Source organism: Melanerpes formicivorus, unplaced genomic scaffold (genome assembly GCF_026170545.1).
Source record: "Melanerpes formicivorus ecotype bairdi unplaced genomic scaffold, bMelFor1.0.p_v2 SCAF_10, whole genome shotgun sequence".
In the NCBI taxonomy this organism is placed as follows: Eukaryota; Metazoa; Chordata; class Aves; order Piciformes; family Picidae; genus Melanerpes; species Melanerpes formicivorus.
In genome coordinates, this window is record NW_027142362.1 from 1146230 (window position 1) to 1169945 (window position 23716).

Below are 23716 nucleotides of genomic sequence, written 5' to 3' on the forward strand. Positions count from 1 at the left end.
TTGATTTTGCTTGTTTAATACTCAAGAGTGAAAAAGTGTAAAATCACAAAGCTTATACCACCACAAAAATGCAGTTTCATTGCAAATGACCGAAACACAAGCTGCCTGCAAAGTTTCACACAGCTGACATCAACAAACCCAGGTTCAACATTCTTACCATCTTTTTCAACACCTGCTATTCACAAACATCAATCAATACAGAGGCCCAGGCCTCTCACACATTCTTCTTTCTATTCTATGCCATAGTTGCTTTCTAGACCAGTGGTTTACACATTTGGAAAACAGTGCCCCACTTCTGATCTATATCAGCATATAAATATATTGTTTTTAACCTCTCCCCCCCCCAATTACTAATTATATATTAAACAAAGTGCTTTGAATCCAAACCCAGCAGTAAAGTTCTTATTTGTATTTAATTAAAAGCACAACTTAAATGAGTAAGCTTCAGAAGGACATGCTGACTGAGGTTATACCGCCAATTCTTTCAGCCACAGGTTATAATACTTATGCAGAAAGTGCACATCAGGCATTAGATGATATCTGCTCTTACTAGTAATCCATGTACCTATGGCCCTGACTCTGCGTATGTATAACTATTAGGCCAGCAGGATGCAACTACTGTCCTAACTACATTTTTTGCCTGAAGGTAATGATAGCTGTTGGATAATACTATGTCAAAATGTCCCCAGTGAATGAGAACTAAATGGAAAGCGGACTGCATACACCAAGATTTTTGAAAATTTTAACCCTTTTCACATGAGAGAGCTTTGTTTTCCCAGCCTGAAAGTACTGACACAAAGGAACTGTGCATGTCTTTAAGTGTTATGCTAAGGCACATTTCCGGTTCCCTGCAATAAGCTAACTTTCCAACAGTTCATCCTGATCTTAAATAGAACTGAAGTAACACAGGAGAAATGTTTTCCTCCAGGAAATTAAAACAAATATATCTTGGTATAACCTACTGCACCTGACAGTGATCTGTAAAGGAGTTTTGAAAGACCTGTTCCTGCCTCAGTAGAAACAGTACTAATGTCATTCCTTTTTCCTCATTCAATGCTAAGGCCATCTACATTTTATGATTCACTTGCTCCTCACTGGTTTATTCCTTCATCTGACGTAATTCACTAAGCAGGTGAAGATAAATATAATCATGTTGGTATAGTTGTTCCTGAGGAGAACTTTTGTCAGATTCCACAAGGAACTGGGGTTGGACAAGATGACCTTTGAGAGTCCCTTCCAACCTGATGCAATCTGTGAATCTGTATCAATAAATGGGTTAAGCCTTGTAAATAGCTTTTTGTGGGTTACAAAATTTTTCTGTAGAAATTCTTCTAAATGCTTTACAGAGAATGCTTAATTTCCAGCTGAGAAAACTTACACTGATTATTTTTTAACTCTGTGGCTTATTAGACACTTCATTTCTTCCTCGATGCAGTTATTTAATACCTGAAGTACAGAATCCGGTTGATGGCAGGCACCTAGCTGGAAAATTCTGACTTATACACAATTAAACAAACACAGAGGTATTCTCATCTTCAGAATCATAAGGTCAGCTACAGAAACAAAGGTATAAAAATATTACAACTAATACCATCCTCTTTATAAATGGAAGCACAAGTTCTTTTCTGAGCACATATGAATGACTCGGGGGAAAAAAGTATTCCTTGCACAGTGACCAGTATCAAAAAGCTTAGCATACATGCCTTTAGTGCTTCCACATAACTCAGGTTTCTATACATTTTTCCAGCTGTTGGTTACACTTCCAATTGCAACAAATAATTTCCTAGTACATGGTCAAAAAATAAGCAATCCCAGGTACATTGGTGCTCACACTTATGCAAGATGAGGAAAACAGAAAATTTTGCAGCGCAGACAAAACTCCTGAGTTAATCTCTGGCACGTGAAGAGCTTTGTACAGTTTCAAACTTAGTTACTAAGGCACACAACCATTACTCTGTCTCCTATCTGAAACAGGAGGATATGTCAGTCAGCATGGAGCTTCTCTTCAGCCCTGTGTTTATATTCATATCATAAAGCAGCAGTTTTGAAAAGTCTAGCTTCTGTCAATATTAAGGACTCTGCAAAGTGGCCAGCCATGCCAGACTAAAATAGTTTCACTGGATTCTAGAAGGGCTTAGCACACACAAAATGAGGCTTACATAACCATGGGAAAAAGTTCTGCGTCAGCAATCACTAGGCTGGCACAACAGCCATAGGGACACAGGTGTGTTTTACTCTGCAGAGATGTGAGAGAGTGAGGGTGAATGTGTGTAGGTGTGTGCATGGAAAAACAGCAGCTTCTCGTCTGTGTATCTCATTTCTCATGCGTGTCCAATACGGCATCTTCTTACCCCAGTAACAGAAATACTTTGGCTGCTATTTCTGCTTCGGCTAGCACTGCACAGTTTAGTGCTGTTAGTGGGGCTGGCTTCTGACCTGACTTCGAAGTCACTGAACTATCATTGTAAAGTTAAAGTATGTCTTTCATTTAACCAATGTGCTCATTCTCAAATTATTTAAGTAGAAACTAACTTTTGCCTCAGGCAAATGTTACAACCAGGGGAGAAAGAAAAAAACAAACAAACAAACCAACAACAAAACACAAAGAAAAAACAATTAAAATTTGAGGATGAATTTGCAGGGCTAGTAATGGAAAAGGCCATCTTCACATTTGTAAACAAAGGAAGGATTCTCTGGAAATTACTTGACACACAATGATCAGAAGTGTCATCGATGCCATTTGCACAGGTTTTCGTCAGAACAGAAACCATCCAAGCTAATTGCCCTCAGGCATTATGTAATAGTGCTTGACACTTCACACTTACCTTGAGCAATACCTAGCATCAAGGCAACCCATATACTTCAAAAGAGGTTGATGTTTCTAATATACATAGCCACTGAAGCTATCAAGAGTTCTCCTTACTTCAGCAGAAATACTATCCAACCTCTTTAACTTAGTTTTCTTCTAAGAGATATTAAATGGGCTGCTGTCTAACCATAAAATTCACTATTACTTATTAAGAATACTGTGAAAAATCCTTGCTTCAGTGTTACCTCTTTCTTTTTTTTCCACTGCATTCTAGCTATACAAATAATATCCTTTTTGTCAATTCTTGTTGGGCTTAGCTTGATCCTACAGAATTGTATTTATTTGTCATAGCTATAATAACTATCTCAAAATGTTTTAATTAGGTACTGCATATAAGAATACAGAACTGGAACTGAAAATCAGCTATGCAACACACTCTAATGTCTTAGAAACTGTTATATTGTTGGTTAGTAGCTTGAGATATTTAAATAGAGTTGCTGGATATTTCAGTAACCAAGTGCAATACAGTATTTAAAAAAATCAAATGGCCAAGTCCTATTCAGGTCCACACTGAACAGACCTGCTATGGAACAAACACCATACGCTCCCCCAAAGTGCCCAGTCACAAACTCCCATCTCTGCAGGTGGAACAACCTGAAATGACTGGACACAGGTCTCTGAGGGAAACACACTGATAGGATGATTTCTTCACAAAATAAAGTTTCCAATGAAGTGAAAATTGTGCTGAATAGGTAGAAGCTCAGATTCAGTACTTCTCAGTCCACTATCAATAATCTCAATATTTTGAGTGCTTCCTCATCCTTTCTTCTTTTTTAGAAAAAGGAGAATCAAAAAAATGCATAAATTACTGAGTAGACTTCACTGAAGAGTCCTTTCAGAACCACTGTCCATCATTATCATCATCTTCCTCCTCATGGTCCAGATAGAGAAGAGCAACTTTCTTTTCATCAGATATTACTGACCTTTGGTCTACCATTCTTTGCATCTGTACACTTTGATCAAAGTATGACCTTTCCACTACATTTTCTCCGTGGTCTTGGGTAAAACTGGAGAGAACATAGCCACCACTTCTGTTTTCACTTTCCACAATCCGGTCGCTTGCAACTACGATCTGTGGCTGACCAACAGAAGGGTCTTGCTTTTGGGTTACAAGCATTGTTGCTTGCTCTCCACATTCTACTGTGGATATTCCACCCATATTGGAAACATCCATTTGAAAAGCAAAAGATCCTTCCTTGGATCCTACTTTAATATGCTTTACAGACTTACTGCTCTCAGATGACTCTTCTATTTGTGGAAGATCTGTGTGTTCAGAGATGGGCCCCTGGTAGATGATTTTTTCAGCTGTCATAAACTCTTGAGGACCCAGCTGAATGTGTCTGATTGAACTTTCTGTTTGTGAGAAGTCTCTAGTGTCACTGACTTCCACTTTGCCAGAAATTGGTCCTTGAAAGATAACTTGCTCAGTATGAATCTCTTTTGGACCTAATCTGAAGTGCCTCATTGATCTGCTGACATCCACAGACCCTTCTGCCTGAGACAGATTACCTGAGCTATTGAGCTCCACAGAGCCTGAAACAGGCCCTTCAAAAGAAACTTCTTCAGTTATTTGTCTTGATCCTACTGTGACACGTCTTGTGGACCTGTTGAAGTCTGTTGAAAACTTCTGGGAAAGATTTCCAGAATCAATCTCTTCTACAGTGGTAGTAACAGGGCCTGTAAAAATTACTTCTTCTGTGGTTTGGATTTCGTTAGGACCCAGTTTATAATGCCTCACAGATCGGCTAAACTCTGACGATCCTTCTGTCTGGACAATGTCTTCTGCAGCACTGAGCTCCAGAGTTTCAGAACCAGGCCCTTCATACACCATCTGCTCAAATCTCTGAGCTTCTGCTGGACCAACCTGAATATGCCTTACAGATGTGGTCTCATCAGCTGATGGTGCTGAGTGAGAGAATTTCCCAAAATCTGCAGCTTCCAAACCAGAACTATCATAAATGACTTTTTCAGAAGCATGATACCCTGCACCACCACTCCTTCTCACTGTAGATGAGTTATAGATTTCTTCACTGATGTCACCTCTACCATCCACAACTCTCTCCAAGCTCTCTTTTGTCATGGAGTGCAGCATTGCCTTCTCCTTCTCACCTGCAATCACTTCATCAAGTTGAGCTACATCAAGTTCATCAGTATTAAGGGTCTGTGACAGATTGACTTCAGCAACAATTGTCACCATGCCACCCTCCTCTTTCTGATCAACCTTTTTGATATCAAATTCTAAGCTGCTAGAGTCAGCTTGATTTTGTTTTGTCAGTGCAGACAACTCCTCCTTCACACTTTCTGGAAGACTGTCCTCCAGCTTCTCCAAAGCTTCCTTCAATTGATGTTTGGGGTCCTTCGTTTCCTTTGATAAAAGCCCTTTTATTGAAGTCTGAAATTCATGAGGAATTTTAATTTCTTTTTCAATCACAACAGATTCAACATGGGATGATTCGCCTTCAGGATGCTCTTTTAAAATATGGGCACTTGCTTCCTCCCCTACTACTCGGTATGTTTCTTCTTCTTCATCTCTCTTACTTTGTGTACCTTGCAAAAATTCATCTTGCCAAGAATATTTAATCGTTGACTCTTCTTCTATATGGATTTGCCCATACACTGAGTCGTCATCTTTTTCATCAGCAATAGGATAATCATCGGGAACCGATACAAAATACTTCTGTTCAATGGGGGAGTCATCTTCCTCGGTTACTTCTTCCACACGAGCGAAGCTCTCCTGCTGTTGTTTCTTCTTCTTAACATCTTCGTATGTAAACGTTACTTCCTCCTCGTCACCGTACCGCCTCTCTCTCTCACGGTACGTATCTTCCACTTCTTCTACTTCAAAAGGTGTTGAAAATTCAGTCCTTTCATCGGTGGCATCATCGAGCATCTCCTCTACAATCTCAACCATGACAGATGCATTCTTTCCACCCTCATTTCCTTTCAGGCCATGATGTACTATATCTTCTATCTCCTCTTTGGAAGGAGATCCCACAACACCCTCTCGAATCACCTTTCTAACATCCTGGTTTGATAGACCTCCTACATCACCTTTTTCAGAAATATCTATGTTTTCCTGAACTTGAGACTGCACTGTGATCTCAGTCTTCATTTTCCCATCATCTGGTTGTTCTTTCTTATTAAAATAGGTCACTTTGGTGTCTGTTGTGATTTGTGAACTAGAAGACTGTGTAAAGCTCTTAAGAATGTCAGCAACAATATTCTCTGCTATGTTTTCAGTTGATTGGCTTCCCATTTTATGACTGCTCTCAGTAATTTCCTCTTCATCTTTCAGCCTGGATTCTGCTTCTGAAACACTCACTTTGGCAATTTCAGCAGGCTTAGTTATGTGCTCATCTGTTTCTCTTCCCATGGAAGTTTCAACACCTCGCAACCTCATTTCTTTATTACTCTCAGATTCTTGGTGGGGAGCAGGCTTTTCAAGACTGATGGGTATCTCAATGCCTTCTTTGCTTCTTGAGTCCAAGGTCACATGTCTATCTTTTTTGTTTGATTTGCCTTTTGAAGTTTCTGCATGAGACATGCCACTCTCTGTTAACTTCTGGTTAATGACTTCCTCACGCATGTACTTTTTCTGTTCAGTCTTCCTTCCAAAATCAGCATTTCTTTCTTCTATCAAAGATCTCTCATCCAGTTTCTTTTTCTCCTCCCTTGTTTGTTTCTCTAGCTTATCTTTTTCTTTCAGCAGAGATGTTTTCTCTTCAGATGGTTTGCTTCCTTCTCTTATTTCTCTTACTGTGGTCTGAGTTTCAGTAGTGGTTTCTTCATACTTAGATGGTTTCAAATTGGTACTCAGCTCATAAACTGGAAATCTAGTCAAGTTTGGTTTTGTTGTACTTCCAGAAATCCCTGGCTTTGTGTCAGGCTTGTGGTCTTTGTCTGCTCTTCCAGCAGAGCCTTTTGAAAATGATACTGTGGATGAAGTTGTGATTTCTGTTTTCTTTCTTTCTGGAATTGTCTTCTGCTGCATTTCAGTGCTCTTCCAGCTACTGGAGGCTGGAGTAAATGTTCTGAATTCTTTGTGGTCTGTTACAATACTTTCATCCTTTTTAACAGTCGTTGAGGGACGAAATCCTGAACCAAGTACATCTCTTCCAGGAGCTCTTCCACTAGCTGTTGTCTGGTATCCAGCCTGTGTTGATTGAACTGAATAATGTGCAGAACTGCTAGTGTTTGTCAATGGCATCCTATGTCTTGTGTCAGTGATCCTGATAGCTGGGGAAGCTTTACTTCTATTTCTTTCTTGGTAAGTGGAGTAAATATCAGTGTAGTTATATGAAGTGTTTATAATATCTGCAGAAAGAGCACAGGTGACATTAAAATAATGGCTTGTACTGCAAATACTATGAAATAAAGGGCATGAACTAAGGAATTTTATACTAAGTTTTCAAGCTTTGTAAAGGCATTCCTGCAGGTTCTGCATGCTAATTAAGTCCATGCATAAATTCTATTAAAACTACAAGCAAAGCTTTTTGAGAAGTTGCAAATTCTTGCTAATTTTCCCATTTGTGAGTTCCTGGCTATTACAACCTTTACTTAAGAATTACACCTTTTGTATTTCTATTAATGGTCATTTACATTTACAACTTCCTATTAAATGAAGTATGCTAATATCCTAAGCTTGGGGGTTTGCTTCATTAGTTAAAGTGGCCTGAAGTTTCTCAGTTCCTGCTGAGAATTAGTGGCATACATGCCACCACATACGGGAAACACAAATGCAACCCTTCAAAACTACAAGATACAACAAGGGATAAAAATAAAGACCCTTTTAGGCTGTTTTAATAAAATGTACCCAAAATCACTGTCTGGCTCTCAGACCAACCAGCTCCACACAACTCAAATCTCCTACTCAAATCTCCTCTGACTTTTGGTATTATTTCCTGATTTGTGGTACCCACACATTGTTAAACTCAAAGGCATTATGGAGACCAGTTCTGCTATTAATAACAATGGCCCTAGCAGTCCGATCAAAGGCCCATCCTTTCTAGTATCCTGTGTACAGTAGCCAACATAGATACATAGGGAAGAGTATGTAAGAACAGGGCAAGTAAATAGTGATACTTCCCTGGTATACTCTCACAGCCTCCAGAGACTTGCAGCTCCTAAGATAGAAATGGTATCCTTATGTTCAGTAAGTCTTTGCTTTTTCCTTCATTACTCTGCTACATTTTCTCTTCATACCCAGGTAAACTTTTTAACACTCACAATGGCTCATGATGAATTCCACAGTTTCAATTACATGTTTTGTTAAATACCTCTTGCTTTATACTTCAAAACTCTCTTAATATCTATGGCCATCTGAAAGTTCTTGCACTATGAGAACCAGGAAACATCCCTACTTACCTTCTCCACCTGAGCCATGATTTCATAAATCATCTCATATAAAATAGCAGTATGTTGATTTAAAACATTAACACTCAAACCCACTTTGCAATACACGTGTAAGAAGTATTCTTCAGGAGTGCTTATAACACAATAGTTCCCAGTTATGTTACATTTCATTCAACATTCATTTTTTTACCTTGAGGTAATTTCCTTTCATACTGATCTCTCCATGTAATAACCCACTGGTTGCTCTCCCCTTCTAACAAAGCTCTGCAAAACACATAAAAGGGCATTCCATTAAAATATTGGGAAGAATAATCATAATATTTGACATTCATAAGCCTTAGAAATTGAAATAATTATCCTGCAGTTGGGTCAGATCTTGAGTAATTTTCACACCCCATGTTATTTTATCACTGGGAATGAGAAACCCTTATCTTCCAGTTTGTGAGATCAAGGCAATAAGCTTATAGGAGCTGATAGCAGCAAATACAGTACTGTGAGATCAAATCAAGCAGATACTCAGTAAAGCTGTCTCAGAGGAACACATGGAGGTGTTTTCATAAAGAAAAGGCAAAAATGAAAATAAGACACCTGCAAGGAAACAGTCAACAGCTTTCCTGCTGGTAGTATGGTACCAGGGAGCTGTGACAGCTAGGATTTGTAAGCTCTGTGCTTTTCAAATGGAAACTGAAGTATCAATTCTACTGTCAAACACTGGCTAATGCTGGAGGAAAAAACCTTACAGTATTAAAGTGACTATTCCAAACTCTGTTCAGTTGGTAATCAAGACAACAGATCTTAAAACAAAAGACTAGGAAAATTCTTTGTGACAGAAACTGCTTGGTTTCTTTTAATGACACCTCTTATTTGTCCCCCGTCTCTCAGCTTTCCATTCTTGCTTTTATTGTAGTGCTGGAAGATACTCCCGAGGTACCTTTCCCACAGAGATTAGCATAACTGAGGGGCAAAACACTTTTAGGAGTGATTGCTCTGCATGATGTATAGTCAAATACACACAGAGCATACTTCTGTCCTTTGCAGGGAAGGGAGAAAGTAGATTCTCTAGGATTATTCAACTGCTCTTAAACAAACAACACCCACCAAAAAAACCCACAACAAAAATGATAGCTTCTTCCATATACCATGTACAAAAGTAGACATTAGGGTGATCTTAATGAATTGTAGAGGTTTTAGAGTCAGTTATCCCAATTACTGATAAATTCTTCCTCCCTTCCCTCCTGCTGTGTGCTTGCACTGTCTGCTCAGCCTTTTATCAAAGCAGGAAGGAAAAAAAAAGCAAGCAGTTTATTCTGTTTTCTGCTTTCCCAGGGACAATCTATGTTATCCCAAACCATGCTGCTCAACTGCAGCATTCTGGTGCAACAGCCTAGAAATTTTACGGCAGGTTCTCCCATATGCAATGGAATGCTGTAAACCCTACAGTAACTTCGGTGGGCTTACATTCACTTCTGCTAGTGAGACAGCCATTTCAGCATTTCCCCCTTTGAAAGAAAACCAGATGTTTTGCACTGATAACATGCAGCTGCAACACCAAAGTGGTTAGAGTAAAGCTGGAGGATTATGATAACCAAGGCTGCTGACTCCCTTGGGTGAGTTGTTGAAAGCAATGTAGGATTGTGGTATAAACATATTTGGCTGGGCATTGCTGTCCAAGTTAACAAAGCAGGCATTTTACATGCAGATGAAATATTCTATAAGCAATTGGAGGCTGTCTCAAGATCATCAGATCTTGTCCTTGCAGGTGACTTCAACCTGCCAGATATCTGCTGGGAACTTAATTCAGCAGAGAGAAGGCAGTCCAGAAGGTTCCTGGAGTGCATGGAGGACAGCTTCCTGACGCAGCTGTTAAGTGAGCCTACCAGGGGTCAGGCTCTGCTTGACCTGCTGTTCTCCAATAGAGAAGGACTGGTGGGAGATGTGACGGTGGGAGGCTGTCTAGGGTGCAGTGACCACAAGATAGTGAAGTTTTCATGTAGTCTACTTTATGTAAAGGGTGAGTCTGGAATTCAAGAAATCCAAATGCCGGGTGCTGCACTTTGGCCACAACAACCCCATGCAGAGCTACAGGCTGGGGTCAGAGTGGCTGAGAGCTGCCAAACAGAAAGGGACCTGGGGGTACTGATTGACAGCCACCTAAACATGAGCCAGCAGTGTGCCCAGGTGGCCAAGAGGGCCAATGGCATCCTGGCCTGCATCAGGAATAGTGTGGCCAGCAGGAGCAGGGAGGTCATTGTGCCCCTGTACTCTGCACTGGTTAGGCCGCACCTTGAGTCCTGTGTCCAGTTCTGGGCCCCTCAGTTTAGGAAGGGCATCAAGACACTTAAACATGTCCAGAGAAGGGCAACAAGGCTGGGGAGAGGCCTTGAGCACAAGCCCTATGAGGAGAGGCTGAGTGAGCTGGGATTGTTTAGCCTGGAGAAGAGGAGGCTCAGGGGAGACCTTCTTGCTCTCTACAACTACCTGAAGGGCGATTGTAGCCAGGAGGGAGTTGGTCTCTTCTCCCAGGCAACCAGCACCAGAACAAGAGGACACAGTCTCAAACTGAACCAGGGGAAGTTAGACTGGAGGTGAGGAGAAAGTTCTTCACTGAGAGAGTCATTCATCATTGGAATGTGCTGCCCAGGGAGGTGGTGGAGTCACTGTCCCTGGAGATGTTCAAGAAGGGACTGGACATTGCACTTGGGGCCATGGTTTAGTCATGGGGTCTGTGGTGACAGGTTGCACTTGATGATCTTTGAGGTCTCTTCCAGCCTTGGTGATTCTGTGAAATGTCACCTGTAGATTTAACACTCCCCATAGGTGAACACTTCGGAAGATTTTATGCTTCTTTTGATTTCTAAGGGGCTCTAGATTCAGTAGCACAATGCTACATCAGCAAAACATCATTACTAAGGTTTTCTTTGTGATCATGGATTTGCTTAGGTTCAGAAGAGAAGCCAGGTTAGAATTAACATATTTACAGGTCACTATCCACTTAAAACAGGCTCCAATGGACTCCTCCACTTGTCTCTTTTTTTATATTACACTTACAAAAGTAAAAGCAATTTATCTTGCTCCCTGTTAAAAGAGGCTTCACAGGAATCAGATTACTACAAAACATACAATTGGTCCCAAGACCAAATATCTGATCTCTTGAAGTTCTTGAGCACCACACAAATTGCTCTGACAGACATGCTCCAGAGCCTCGCAGTGACACTGCAAAAACTTAAGGAGCTGGCAATGAAAGTGTTAATCGTGACGAAGGAAATTAGGAATGTGGGAAGTCTGACTAAGGATTTCTGGCTGCAGTTAAAACAACAGTTGCTCAGTTGCTGCAGCAACATATGATGTCACTAAAAATAAGCTCCAAGAGCTAACTGTATATGGCAAAGGGCAACAGGACACAGAGAAGCTGGATCTGACATATTACTACTGAAAATACACTCTTGGAAAATGAAAGGCAAAGCTTTGTGAAACCTCTATGAAACTGAATCAGTGTTACACTGTACAAGGGGATATGCTATGTATGACTTCAGGCTTATCAGATAAGAAAACATCATGCTGAGTGAGGCTTAATAAATTAGCATGATAAACTGTAATGTGCTGAGCTGGCTTGGAAGTCAGGAAACTCAGGTGACATTCCATAGCTTCAGTTTATGCAAGCCATTTTGCTTCTCTGTTCCTTTATATCCTTTCCTATTACTAAGCATTTAAAGTATAACCTCCTTGGGGGGGAGGGCTGTTTCTAAACTTAGCCTGCCTGAAGAACAGGGTGTTAATCTCAGCTGTGTGAACTCAAGTATTCACAGCAATAACAAAAAGCATTCCTCCAGGCAGCGCTCTTAGAGAAGAAAAAAAAGCCATGTCAGCTACTTCTTGGAAATCAGATCCCAAATGACATATACAGACATTGTCTAAATACTTGGTGTAAGCACTGCCAGAAAACACTCCAACTGCTCTCCTACACCTTTAACTCATCTCATTATTAATGTCATTTATCTAAAGTTCGCAGTGACACGCTACTCAGCCTGAAGCCCAGCAGTGTGCCGGACGACAACAGAAATCACCAGTCTATGGAAGCACATCGATGAGATAAAGTAGTTGGGGTGGGGAGAGAGAAGTTATCAAAGGACAAAGAGATGCAGTGCAAGTATTACCATGGTCATTCACTACAGCAATGACTTTGTTTCAACTACAGAAAAAAACCCATCACCACTCTCTTTATTCTGGGTAAGGAGCTATAAACCAAACCAACCAACCCTAACAACACTCTCGGCAGAAAGCAGAACGGAGGAAGTGCTTTCAGGACTACAACAGGCCACTCCACCACAGGATGGCAGGACAATGCCTCTGCCAAGAATAACAGGTAACTGTTATTCACTAGAGGTAGAAAACTCAGAATGTTCTCAAAATAAAAGAAATGGTACAAATGGTATTGGAGAGTAAAAGTTGTAAAAAGGAAATTAAGAAACTGACTGGAAAAGCTGTGGTGGGCAGCTGAGAAGGCCTTAATGCTGATGATGACTTCTTGAGAGGAAGGCATGGAAAGGGTCAGAAGAAGTGCTGATGGAGCAAACCAGTAGAAAGCAGCTTAGGAAGTATGCCTGACAAGCATGCTAAGAGATTCTAACAATGACCATGACAACAACAGCAACAAAGAGGGGCAGGGAAAAATACAGTTTCAGTCTTCACTGCTTCAAAATGCATAGTGGTGATCTGGAAAGGAAACTCCAAGACACTTGGATTTCAAAGTAAAATTTTCTACCCTTCAACAACAACATATTTTAGAGAGGGCAGAAAAATTACTTAACGTATGTCAGAGGATCTGTCAGCCTCTACTATTTGAAGAGAGGAAGCTTCTGATAAATGAGAACAGTTTGATAGCAATTCTGATCCTAGGCAGATTTCCATCTCCTTTTAAATTTGAGAGTCTGACACAGTGATTTTTTTCACCACTTCTCACTGGAAATAAGCACAGTCTAAATACTGTGGTTTTGCAGGGCTCCAAAAACATAGAACAAAACTGCAGGACACTGGATGAATACTTATTTCCACACTGACAAAGAATTGGAAATGAAGATTCCCATGAGGTATAACTTCATGTAGCCACGTAAGATATATATTCCACTTCCTGAGTGAGCCTCAGCTCCCACAGCAGGAAGGGTGAGCAAAATCAGAGAGGAAGTACATTTGGTCCTTAGGGAAGGGTGTTCCTTGCAACAGTTGATTCTCCTTGTAATCCAAGAGCAGTGTTGACTAAAGAAATTCAAACAATCACTTTTCAGCTTCTGATATTTAGAAGAGTTATTTTTTGCAGGCACTAGCTAGCATGTTTTCTGCTCTGTAGCAAGGTCCATTGCTCTATTTACATCTGTAGATTTTTTTCAGTAGGTAGATGCTCCTTTGCCCACTGAAGTCTGCCTTGCCAATAGAATCAGGGGTACAGGTTGCATTCACTACAATCAGATGAAGAAGCCCTACAGGTTAAGGAACTTCTTAACTGGACAACAAAAACATGGTGTAAGTGATGCTAAATTGTTCTTCCTTCATTAATGAGGACAGGGAATCCTTAGACAAAAGAACAATGCTTAAATAATCAGTGATATGACCTCTGGAGAAGTTCCAGAATTAATGGGTTTACAAGGTTTCAGAGAGCAGAAGCACTCATGGTTCACTTACTAGGAGCATGTCCAAACTACTCAACATCTGGGCATTACCATTTCTACTTCTGGATGAGTACTGATCAAAACAATTCTAGTAATTCTGTTACTGTGACAGTGCTAATCCCACTTTGCAGATGAATAAACCTAGGGAGAAACTTTAAGTGACAACAGTAAAAATCACCATCAGAGCTAGTATTAAATTTAGAAGAATCAGATGCTTTATGGTGCAAAGTTAACAGAATTAACACACATGGGTAAGGATCACAACTGGCTACCAACTCCACAGCTTCTCTTTTACTTGCATTTTCTCTAGACACTACTGGCTTTCCAAGGCTCATAGGGATCCCACTCCACTGTCAAACATCCCAGTACTGTCACTCACCAGTTGATTGCAAATTATTTGTCCTACACACTGCTTGTCATTTCATCTCACCCAGAAGCCATTCTCGGCCTGTATCTTATAGCACACAACACTCAAAGAACCCTGAACAGATCATTTTTCCTCTTTGACAAACTACAGACATCCTTTGTTCACTAGTCTGTTGTCAAGCTACTTGAGAAGTTAGTCTCTCAAACCTTCTAATTTCCACTTATGTAATTGCAATTGAATTTTGTCTTTCTCAATGGATTGTGTCAGTCTACACATTTCACCCATAATTCAGCTGCTGCCATCTTTTATCTAGATGCTTATTGGTTCATAGCAACATGACAGCCTTAGAACACAGCACTGACACTTCGGGACACTGGAGCATGTATCATGCACAACTGGTAACACCACTGCCTGTTCAGGCAGGTGGAACATAAATAATGCACACAATATAGACAAGCTAATGACTGAGGCATAGTTCTTCAAAAGAATACAGAAGTAGGCTGACATTCCATTTCTACCAATTATTACTTAGGTCAGTAAGAATTGCACTTCTCTGCATTGGAAGATCAATATCTAAGTGACATTTATTGAAAATACTGTGCTAGCTGTAGGGAAAAAAGTGATCTTTACAGTAAGGTAGTATCTTTCCCCAGTTCAAAGGGTTTGATTTGTTAGGTTTTTTCTTCCTTCCAAATCGCTTTTATGCCTTGTACCAACTGAAACATCTTGATTCCTCAGACAGAAGCATTACTCTAGCTTTTCAACCCCACAGCTACCAAGTGGCTGGAGATACACAGTACTGAAGATTCATTAGCAGAGGTGTTGTTTGCTGTTATTTAATATTTGAGCCAAACATGTTTCCATAGCAAACTAAGGATGGAGGAAGCCAGAGCTTAATCAGACTTACCTATTATCTTCCTACTATCATACAACTGAAATAAGAAAGGGGAACTCACTACTTAATCAGTGCTGCAAGCAGACACAGATTTGCACAAAGTTAATAGGATTCCTATGGATTATATTGGCTTCTCTAATACATAGTTCTGGGGACAGAGGAACAGAATTCCTACTAGAGGTAGTTTTGCTCACATCAAGTTCCAGTCAGCTCTGCCCACTGGCAACTCTTAGGGTCATTACTAATAACAGTATTTGACTAGTCTTACAGTTTTCCCAGAGACATCACAGCTCCACATGTATTAACAGCCTTCTGAAGGGGTGTTACCCTCCTGACACAGCACAGTCAGGCACAGAATGGCATGGTGACCCCGTCACAGAACAAGCTCATAACTGATACTAGAGGTCTGATCACTAACAAATGGCAATAGATACAAGAAGTCTTGATCCAAGACTCTAAAGGTAGCTTTCTGTATTTTAAATGCTGAAAAGAGGATGAATAGAGCTCCTCTGTCTATAAAAAGGCATTTAAATTACCCAGTGATTAGACAACTGAGTGTAACAGCAATTCTTACCTGTAGGTTTCAATTTCAAGGATGAGGCCTGCTTTCACCTGCAGTAGTTCTTGATAGTCTTTCAGGTAATCTGTGATTGACATGGTCAGGAACTGCTTTTCCTCTTCTAGGGCATCAATTATCCTCTAAAAGGAAATACGGAATTTTAGTTTTGAAGTAACAAAGATGTGTACATTTGAAAGTCTAATATCTTAAAACATTGAATTAAAATCAGCTGAGAACAATAAATCAGTATGTTCCATCACTTCAAAACCCAGAACAAATCAGCTCTATCACCTCCCCACGGGCAATCTGAAATACCTAGTTACTGAAGCAGAGTTCTATGGTAAGATCTCTCTTTATGCCTTACTAAGCTAGTTAAGTATTTCAGTAAAATGCATTCAGATGTCTTGCACAAGGTCAAGTCCATACAGCAAGGAATGCGCGCCCCTGTATGAATGTGACGCAAACAGCACGCAGTGTCACTTTGGGAGCACAGACACACATGCTTCAGTCATACTTGGGACCAGGAATTTTGGCAATTCCATTGTCATGAGAACCATACTTCAGCAATATTTTCAGCTGTATAGAGATAAGTCCAAATCAGTTTTTTAATGCTGGCACCTGGAAATATTCATAGTGTCGAGAAGGTGAAGAATGAACTGTGGCCTGCCCACTTTTATTTAACGCATTTTGGAAACAGAGAAAGGGACTGAGGAGCAAAAAACCACCAAAATCCAAAGTTATCTGAATTTTAACATACTCTGAAATACTGAGGATTAAATGCTGAATGACTGTCCAGAACAGAAAAAGCAATGAAGATTTATGCAACAGAACACTGAGATTTGGAAGTCTCCTTCTCTGGAGATACTCAAAACCCATCTGGATGCATTCCTGGGCAGCCTGCCCTAGGTGATCCTGCTTTGGCTGGACGGAATTTGAATCAGCGATCTCTAGAGGTCCCTTCCAAACCCTAATGTTCTGTGATTTGATTTAAACAAAGACAACTGACTCTCATGTTCTCAAAAGGAACATCACAGAAAGCAAGTGCTTCAGTCACTGGTGTTACCTCTCACACGAAGGGCAAATTGTTATCTTCTGGAAAAGGAGTCCTTGCCTGATAACTGAAAAGAGCTTGTTCAGTACAGACACAGACTGGAACTGGAAGCATCAGCATCACTTGTTCAGTGTGATCCTTTCCCCACTGTCAATAGGATCTACTAACTCAGATCAATCCTCCTCTGCCAGCAGATTGATGCTAACCAAAATGCTACAGATGACACTGTTGTGGGGGCTGAGAACACAGAAATTAAACTCAGCAAAGGCCTGATTCTGTTTTATTCACATGACTCTGCACTATGCAAGGACACTGAACTGTCACTTACAGAGTAGAACATCATACACGTGTACAATGCTGAACAGGAGTTCATGACAGCCTATTTTAGCTTGCATCCCACTAATGCTTTGCAATGCAAACTGGAAAATCCAGACACTGATAGTCGAGTTTAAAAGAACTCAAAATGCTTCATTTATATACAGCAAGTGTTCAGGTATCACAGCATGAGCAGAAGCATAAAAATGAAGATAGAGCAGAGGACTCTCCAGGTTAATTAATGCCAAAATGATATCCTAGGCCAGAGTAAGGTTTAAGAACTACGATCATAAAGTGCTGGCATTTCAAACATTAATAGCATTTTCTTTCTTTTTTTTAATAAGTCAAAGTAAAAAAGCAAGCTGTATGAAGTAGGCTGCCTGCATCTGCACAGACATGTGAGTAGATCTCTCTATATAACACATGAATCTATTTCTTCATTTGCAGCGCTTTTCTTAGACATGACAAATCCTACCCATAGTCTTCAGTGTACCTAAAATTCCTGGTTTATGGCAGAAGCCAAATCATATCTGAAAAAGCACTATCAACCATCTGACAGCCACCTCCAGAGTGCAGCAGACGTATCATCCTGTATGGTCACACAGGGCAGTAAGCAGAACCACTGGCCTTAGCAGCTCGGAAACAACAACCCTGTTCAAGAGCTGCCGCAACAGAACACCCCAAGATCAGAAGCAAAGTGCCAGGGCCTGCTTTTAAAAGGAAAAGTCTATCAAGCAAGAGTGGACAGGGTGCTAACAGAACCAGAGAAGTCAGCAAAAGGAGCAAAAGCCAGGAAAGACTGGCTCTTTATGGGAGCAACCACTAAAGGTGGTAGAGTTCCAACAAAACATGAAGTGATTCCGGCATTTGCTACCTACTCAATTAAACACGGGGAACTAACCTACAGATGTGCATGCATATGGTAAAGAGAGCTTCACAACACACAAGTCTTGCTGCAGTGCCAGAAGAATCCATATAGTGGACTAGAGAGTGTGTGGATTTCTGAAGGCCACACATCTATCACACCTATCTAAAGGCATAGGAACATCAGTCCTTCACGCTCAGCTTCTGCAGTCTGAGTTTGAAAAGCCACCATGATTCCACCCAGTGGATCTGGAGTGCACTCAAGATCCCAAAGTCTGAGTTAATGATTACCATAAGGGGCTACATAACTCTGTCAGCTGTGTAATAGCTCCAAAGGAATTCATTCCAGCAGGAGCAGACACTATATAGGCTGGATGGCAGACAGCCACTCATCTGGCCTTCCAGTCACTGATGCTTAAACACTATGCAGAAGACAACTGGTCTTAAGCCCCATTTCCAAGCATGCCAAAAATACATAAACCATTTTGGCAACATTCAGGCTGACTAACTTACATTTTGCAGAAGATAACCTATATTGGTGCAGCTCTGTGTACTTCACATAGGGCTCTCCTGGAAAGATTTGTTTCTCTACCACATCATTCCCATGCCCCCAAATCCCTGTGATGTCCTGATAGAACTAACTGAATAGAAGTGATTTTCTCACTCTTCAGATGTTCCTTTCCAGGCAGCAGTGGGAAATTTTAGGAGGGCAATAAAGGGAAAAGAATTTACTTGGGCTGTCCAAGCTGCAGCTGCTCAGGGAGTAAAGAGGGGAATCCAGGCTCCAGCTCTTTCCATATGGTACTATTTACCAACCCCATAGTTTATTCCACAGCTCAGCATGGGGGGAACTGACACTCTTCTGCATTTTGCCAGCTAGAAACCAGTACACCAAAAAAAAAAAGCAAAAGGCATTTTACACATTGATATTATATTTTCATTTGACAAAATTCTATTCTTCTTCTCTGGAACTCACAATACTGACAAAGGAACACATCCTAAATCCACTGTATTAATGAAAAGTATCTGCCTCGTTTCATAGCAGCAGGATGAGCCATGGCCACTTCTACATCCCCAAATTCAAGGCTTTCTCCAATCACTGATAGTTTTTGCACAAGTACTGTCACAGCACATGGCTAAAATTAGGGAAAGAAGAGGACTGCTGAATTCAGGACCAGTGAAAATTTTCCAAACAATGCATGATTTACAGCTTGCATGGTTCAGCTGAATTGTAACTCCAAACACATAATTCTGTGTAACACTGCTGAAAGCTCTAGTAAGGATAAGGAGAGTGCAGGAGAGAAAGAGGGACATATAAGGAGACTGGATGATATATGGAAAATATGAATAAATCTAATTGCCATAGCAGCTGCAACGAACAAGAATCACTCGACTTGAATCTGCACACACATAATTTCTCTGTGACACCTCACAGTAAATAAGCACAAAATAGATGCTCTTTAAAGAGCAGCTTAAAACCCATGCTGAACATACTTGGACCAATACAAGCAAAATGGCTTTGATCACAAGACCGAGACCTGAAATAGCTAATTCTACACATTTTTCTTTCTGGATGTGAGCAGAAGATAATTTTATTTCTCATCCAGAGCAGACTGGCTACTAGAAAAGACCTTTCTCATTAAAAACCAAACATTTTAAATATGAAACTCTTCAGAAGTTATAAACCACGATGTAATTTTCACCAGAATTTAAATTCCCTAGATATATGTTCAAAGATAAGGCAGTTCACATGGTTTCAGGCTGGCTATCAAAGCCCCTTTTCCCTCTTGTATTACCAGGATTTGTTCCTGTAAAATCCAAAGCATGCTAAACGCTCATGAGAGTAAAACAAGTTTGATACATTGGTATCAAAGTAACAATCCATTTTTAAGTATTGAACCAGGGCAATTCAAGGGCATGCATTGATTTTCATCATCTGACTGATACAACAGGCCACGCTCTCTCCACTTGCTCTTCTGAATAAAATTCCTCTAAAGTACAGGCTCAGAGACATACACTGGTACAAAACCAACTGATATACCTTAATGCAGGTAAAAGAAATTAAGAAGGTTTTCTTTTCTTCTTTGTGTGTTCACCTGGCCTTGACTCATGGACAGATTTAATTAGTGAGATTCATACATAACCTCTCCTAAAGCTCTGGAAGCATTTACATGTATCCTTGGAAGAATGAATTGCCCTGTCAAAAATGAAAACGTTTATTTAAAAGTTAAAAGCCTTTCTGATTACTTCTTACATACCTATTCTGCCTCAGTTCACAGCATCTGCAAACTATGCAGCTTGCAAACAATCCAGCCAAGTACAAAAGCCAGGCACACACAGAGCAACAGGTCCTGGTCCTCTCCCAGCTGCCAGCACCTCCATAATCTACCAGAGCTGTTGGACACAATGTGATCATTAGCACACGGGGTTCAGACAAACACCAAGCTCCAGCACAGTGTTAATAAAAGGTCTAACAATAAACAAAAGAAATGTTGCCCTCAGGAAATCGATCGATGGCCTGGATGATCTAATGTGTGCTCTCCACTCTAAATGCGATGAACTGATCTTTTGCTGTTCGGGCGGCTGCTGATCTGTTCAGAGCGCAGGGTGATTACACGTTGCTATACCGAACGTTTTCCTGTCAGCAAGCAAATCCTCAGCTAAAGATGCTGTAACCTTTTCTACTCAACACCACCGAACAGCCACCTCGAACAGCCACCAGTCACCTACATCATTAGTTTCACTCCCTCTCTACTCAATTGTCTGTAGCACAGTAAGGACCATTCCCGCCTTTAAGCAGCTCAAAGTTTCCTTAACTACACTGGGGCAGGAAGCTCTTCTCTAGGCACATGTGTAAAGCCGGAAGAAAACTCAGGTAATTTCTCTGATCAAGACAGCTCAGCCTTCAAGTCTCAGGCTAGAAGGGAAACTTCATGTCCCATCACACAGAGACTCGGTTCACCTGCTCCCAGGGACTTCTCCATCACCCATGTGCTCGTGCCAAGCCTGGCAAGCCTGTGTGCCAGCTCCATGCTCTAGGCTACATCGGGAAGGGAGCACCTGTCACCCGAAAGATGTCCGTAAGGTCACCCTCTCCCTTTTGCTCCCCACTCGCCGCACCCAGCTCTTCTCGAAAGAAGCAGTGAGTCTCAAAGGGACTCCGTGCTCCACCCAGAGAAGAGCTCAGCAGCCACAAGCCTTTGCTGGACGATCTCTTCTTCTGCCTTAGGGAAATCCTACTGCAAGAAGGCAAAGTAGGGCGAGAAGTCAGAGGTCCGTCCCGCAGCAGAGGGAGCAGGAGGGATAGAAGTTCAAGGGAGTGGCGGGCCACGGGAAACGGACTCACATCTCACAGTGGGCCAAACCTGAAGGGGAAAAGCCGGTTGGGAGAGTGGAAGAAGACTCAGAGGAGCACCAAATAAGCGGCACGGCTAGAAAGCTCCGCGAGAGGGCCAAGAGAGACCCGGGACCGTCCCGACGCGGCGGCCGGGCCCCGGCACGCACCTGGTACTCCTCCACCTCGGCACCGTGGCGGTCCTGCAAGGCGAGCAGCTCCTGTTCCAGCCGCTCCCGGAGCTCGCACAGCTCCCGGCCCTGGCGGTGGAGATCCTCCAGGTGCTGGCGGCACTGCCGACTCTCCTCCCGCAAGAGCTCCAGGTTCTCCTGGCTTCGCTGCGCCTCCTGCTCCTGCAGCACCTGCAACTGCTCCTGGTAACGCAAGAGAGTCTCCCGGCAGCTCTGACTGAGTAGCACCTCGTAGGTCTCCTCGAGCTCCTCCAGGCTCAGCCCGGCCAAGGGCGGTGGCAAAGCGGCCAGGTCCATCCGTAGCTCCCGCATCTCCACAGCCTCCCGCCTCTGCCGCTCCGCCAGGTGCCCATGCTCGGCCTGCAGCTGCAGTAGCAACTCCTCCAGGTCGACGCACTCGACCCTCAGCCGCTCCAGCAGCTGCCGTTGCCCGGCCAGCTCGGGCTCCAGCCGGCGCCGCATCGCCAGCACCTCGGCGCCCAGCAGCTGCAACTGCTCCAGCTCACGCCGCAGCCCGTCCCGCTCCATCTCCGCTTCCAGCTTCGCCCGACTCAGCTCCTCCAGCTGCATCCGCAGCCAGGCCAGCTCCTCTTCGGGCACCCGCAGCCCGATCAGCTCCTGTTCCCTCAGCTCCGCCAACTCCCGCGCCAGAAAGCGGTTCTCTTCCTCCAACTCCCGCACGCGGCACACGAACACCCGCAGCCGGGAGTTGAGGTCCCGCAGCTCCCTTTTCTCGTCATATTCCACTTCCCAGCGCCGCCACATCTTGCCCGGGACAGCAAGGTCGGGACCGCGGCGGCCCCTGCGCTACGAGCTGCCGCCTGCCCGCAGGACCCTCCGCGAGGCTCTGCGCGCCGCTCCCGCGGCCGGCCCCGCCCTACCGGGCCCGGGCCCCGGCCCCGCCCCCGCGCTCGCACTGCTGCCCTGCGGCGCCCCCTGACGGGATTTTAGCGCTTCCCGCCAAGCTGCTGCGCGAGGGGAAGACAGAGCCCGGCGCAGGGACGGAGCGCGGCCGAGGGGCAGAGCCCCACCTAGGGGCAGAGCCCCGCCTAGGGAGCATAGGAGCCCATCAGGATCATTGAGCCCAATTCCCTTAAACCCCAGGGCAAAACCCGTGAGCTGACAGCACAGTGTTTGAGGAGCAGACAAATAATCCTCATTAGCAATACTGCCGGGGGGATGAGGCTGTAGAAAGCAGCCCTGTGGAAAAGGACTTGGGAGGACAAGAAGCTGGTCCCGAGCCAGCAGTGTGCCCTTGCAGCCCAGGAGGTCAGTCGCATCCTAGGCTGCTTCAAAGGAAGCGTGGCCAGCAGATCCAGAGGGGAGGGGTTCTGCAGAGTTACTCTGCCCTGGTAAGACCTCACCTGGAGTACTATATCCAGCTCTGGTGCCCTCCACACCAGAGATTAGAGAAGAGTAGGTTTAGGTTGGATGTTAGGAGGAGGTTCTTTACCATGAGGGTGGTGGAGCATGGGAACAGGTTGCCCAGGGAGGCAGTTGAGGCCCCGTCCTTGCAGATATTCAAGGACAGGCTTAGGCAACCTGATCTAATGGAGGCTATCCCTGGTCACTGCAGGGGGCTTGGTCTAGATGACCTTCGGAGGTTCCTTCCAACCCAAACCATTCTATGATTAGAAGTCAGGAAGGGGCAGCATGGCTGTTCCACGTGCAGGTTTTACATGTCTGTCCTTGGATTTCCAGCACTTGCTGCAGGCTTTTTATGTCTTCAGGTAGTTCCTTGAGAAGTGTCCCCCCAGGTTACCGACAGAGACAGCTGCAGTGTGCCAGGCTTTAGTGTTATCAGTGTGGGGATAAAAAGCTATGATCTTTGCAAAAGAAATCCTGGCCCTTCTGAAACAGGTATCAAAATCTCTTCTAGCACCACTCTTGCCATACCCTTTCCATGGCATCCTTGTCCTCCCCTTCCCCAGCATAGGGCTGTACTGGCTGAGGCTCAGTCCACTTTCTCAGCTCTGTGCTGTGGGAACTCTGCTCCCCAGGAGGCATTCACTCAGTTTGTGATCCATCCATTGCTGTTACTGTACCGTGGCCAAGCTTCAGTTAATGCAAAGTGTCAAATGCCATTTTAAAATGCCACTTTTAAGTTGAGGAAGCCACTGAAATGCCTCCAATTTTGAGCCTGTGTCACAACTCATCAAATCTTTGCAGGACAGAAACATATCCCAAAACACATCCCACCTCCAGGCTCAGCGCACAGCAGGAGCGCCTGCAGCCAGTGCATCCCTGAGCCTGCTT

General features: G+C 43.0%; 1 protein-coding gene across 1 annotated transcript; it reads right to left on the minus strand.

Moving 5' to 3' along the window:
• SYNM (synemin) lies at positions 1-22313 on the minus strand. The gene is made up of 4 exons (XM_068143345.1): positions 21440-22313; positions 15721-15845; positions 8412-8485; positions 1-7183 (listed from the first exon to the last, which is right to left on the minus strand). Exons 1-4 carry the CDS (start codon positions 22223-22225, stop codon positions 3705-3707), a joined length of 4464 nt encoding a protein of 1487 aa, XP_067999446.1. The 5' UTR covers positions 22226-22313; the 3' UTR covers positions 1-3704.
• Positions 22314-23716: the final 1403 nt, after the last annotated feature.

What these genes read in the sequence shown, in the direction of transcription:
- SYNM (XM_068143345.1), bottom strand. Translation starts at nt 22,225, where the DNA reads ATGTGGCGGCGCTGGGAAGTGGAATATGACGAGAAAAGGGAGCTGCGG. An exon ending in CCGAGGTGGAGGAGTACCAG is followed by an intron (nt 15,846 to 21,439) that starts GTGCGTGCCGGG and finishes ATTTCCTTTTAG; the next exon opens with AGGATAATTGATGCCCTAGA. An exon ending in CTTGAAATTGAAACCTACAG is followed by an intron (nt 8,486 to 15,720) that starts GTAAGAATTGCT and finishes TGTGTTTTGCAG; the next exon opens with AGCTTTGTTAGAAGGGGAGA.